Genomic DNA, 2,500 nt, shown 5'->3' on the forward strand with positions numbered 1-2,500 from the left:
TTGGAGTACATCCTCACCATGCTGTCGTAGTGCTGCTCGTACGTCCCCAACAGCGACAGGTGGTTGCTCATTCCCTGACACACTGAGAGAGAAAGAGAGGAGTGCACAACATCAGCTGCAGTTCCTCTAAAGGCCACTGGATGATGCAGTTTCCTGGTCTTTTGCCCTGAAGGGAACAGTAATCCCTCTGAAGTGGACCTGTTTTGGCTTTTTCTGTTTTTTTTACTCTTGGATCTGTGTGATCTCATGGCTGCCTCGTGTGCAGAAGCCCCGCCCACCTGCTCATCAGCTCATTAGAGATTTCTAATAAAAAAATTCAAAAATAATCTGTCATTTAGATTTTTTTTTTTTTTATATTTAACCAAAAGTCCCAAATATCATTTTAAATGCCCACATTTAGAGTTTCTTCACCACAGACACTCAGTCCTTTGGTGTCTCAAACAGGAGGGGGTGTTTCAGAGTTCACAGGTAATGAAACCCAGTCATCAGGTCATTGTGTGATGTGTTCAGGGAAGCCCCGGACCAAAGCAGGAAGGTGTAATGCAGCTTTAAACTGTAAAAACGAGAATTGAACGAGTTGGGCGGCAGCTGTGGAGCCTGTGACGGTGTGAGGAATGAAGTCCGGCAGGTTAAAAATCAGCCACTTCCTGCTCAAACGAACACATCAGAGCTCAGGTTGCACTCAGAACTTCACCTGAAAGTCAGTGGAGGAGATCTGAGTGCAAAAGCAACCCGATCACGCGAGAAGCTCAGACTGTACCGACAGATTTTGAACTTCACATCACAGAGTGAGTTCAAACATCTAGTATGGTGACGGCCTCGGGCCTTTCTCACCTGTCCTGCAGGTTTTCCTCACACCTGAACACTGCAGTTCAGAGCACTAAGCTCCTGATGGTCTTTCACGCCAGTAACAGGTACAGGAACACGGGGCAGAGCAGCTGTGACCTGTCTCACCTCCACCTGTTGCCTCCACTCTCCTCAGACTTTAAGCAAACAGCGAACCGAGGACCTCTGAACGTGTCTGGCTGCACACCGATTGGCTGTTCGCCCACTGTGACATCACAAAGATAACACAGCTGCTCTTCATCTGAAGGGAAGCGACCCATTGGTCAGGGCCGCGCAGAAAAGTTCAGACATGTGCTGTTACTGTACATGTGATGCAATAAAGTCAGCTAACGCCTGTTTCCTTCTATCCTATCTTCTTTCCTTCATTTATCAATTTATCCATCTCTCCTTCCTTTCTTCCATCCTTCTTTCTTTCTTTGTATCCTTCTTTTCCACTTTTTCTTTCATCCTTCCTTCCTTCCTCAACCATTTCCTCAGTCCTTTCCTTCTATTCCTATTTATACTCTTCCCTACATAGCAAAATTGGTATGGCCCACACAATGTGCTAACACATGCCCACATACCGGAAAGAATGACGGCCCTTTGGTGGCCCAGATCTGGTTTCCAGAGGTGGCCCACACATGGGCCAGCACAAGGCCAGCTGCAGACACAGTGCTGGCCCTGTGCTGGCCCAGATGTCAGCCTAATGTGTACCTTAATCAAGCCATGTAATAACAACATGTGCTGGAACATAATAGTGCAAAAGTAACATGATGAAACTCTGTTGAGACAGTGAATGGACTGATTCTTATATAGCACTTCTTTACTCTCCCAGATTACTCATAGTGCTCTATACAACATGCCACATTCACACACTTTCTCTAAACTGAGTGCTTCCTAACTACATTCATATTCCTGACATGCAGACTGGAGGAGGCAGGGATCGAACCACTAACCTTCCGATCAGTGACCTGCTCTACCTCCTGAGCTTCAGCCTCCCACTGGCAACCGTCACTAGGTTTGGATAAAGTGTACACTCACAAACCTGTCAAACCTGCATTTGGAACATTAGCTACCATAGCAGTATAGTATTACAACATGGCATTTGGGTCTTCTGACTAAAATAGGAAAATAGGAACATAAATAGTGCCATCATTGCCAGACCTGGCCCACATCTGGTTGACATACACCCTGCCATGACACCAGTCAGTCAGAAGTGCCAGCTTGATGCCGGATCCAGGCAGACCATGAGCCTGGGCCACATAAACCAAACCATAATCGGGCCAGATGTGGCATGCCATCACATAGACAGGGCCATCTATGCCAGGCCTGGCCCACATCTGGATGAAATACATCTTATCATGCCAGAAGTCAGCCAGCAGTGCCGGCTTGACACCCGACCTGTCTGCTATGTGGGCTCTTCTTCTTTTTTTATTTTAATTTTTCCCACTTTTCTTTCTTCCAATCGTTCCTTGTGTGGTCTCCTCCCACTCACTCCCCCAAGGTCCTCATCCTCATCTGTCCTCTCCCACTCATTAATCCCCATCTCTCCTCCAGCACTCCATCCTTTTCTGTGTTCCCAACATTCCCTTTTTTCCCTCCTTTCCTCAATTTCTTCTCTGTTTTCACAGTTTTATCACTAAACTCATCCTTTCTCGCTCCTCCCTTCCTTCCT

General features: G+C 46.8%; 1 protein-coding gene across 1 annotated transcript in view; it reads right to left on the minus strand.

Annotated features, from left to right (window-relative positions):
• Positions 1-2,500, minus strand: part of LOC102792948 (melanoma receptor tyrosine-protein kinase-like) — a 37,146-nt gene that overhangs the window by 18,179 nt on the left and 16,467 nt on the right. The window contains exon 2 of the mRNA XM_006809276.3: positions 1-82. This exon is cut by the window's left edge and continues 70 nt beyond it. Within this exon, the coding sequence (XP_006809339.1) occupies positions 1-82 (82 nt within the window). The remainder of the gene's footprint in view (positions 83-2,500) is intronic.

The sequence above is a fragment of the Neolamprologus brichardi genome, chromosome 9, assembly GCF_056152115.1.
Source record: "Neolamprologus brichardi isolate AB-2024 chromosome 9, ASM5615211v1, whole genome shotgun sequence".
Taxonomy (NCBI): domain Eukaryota; kingdom Metazoa; phylum Chordata; class Actinopteri; order Cichliformes; family Cichlidae; genus Neolamprologus; species Neolamprologus brichardi.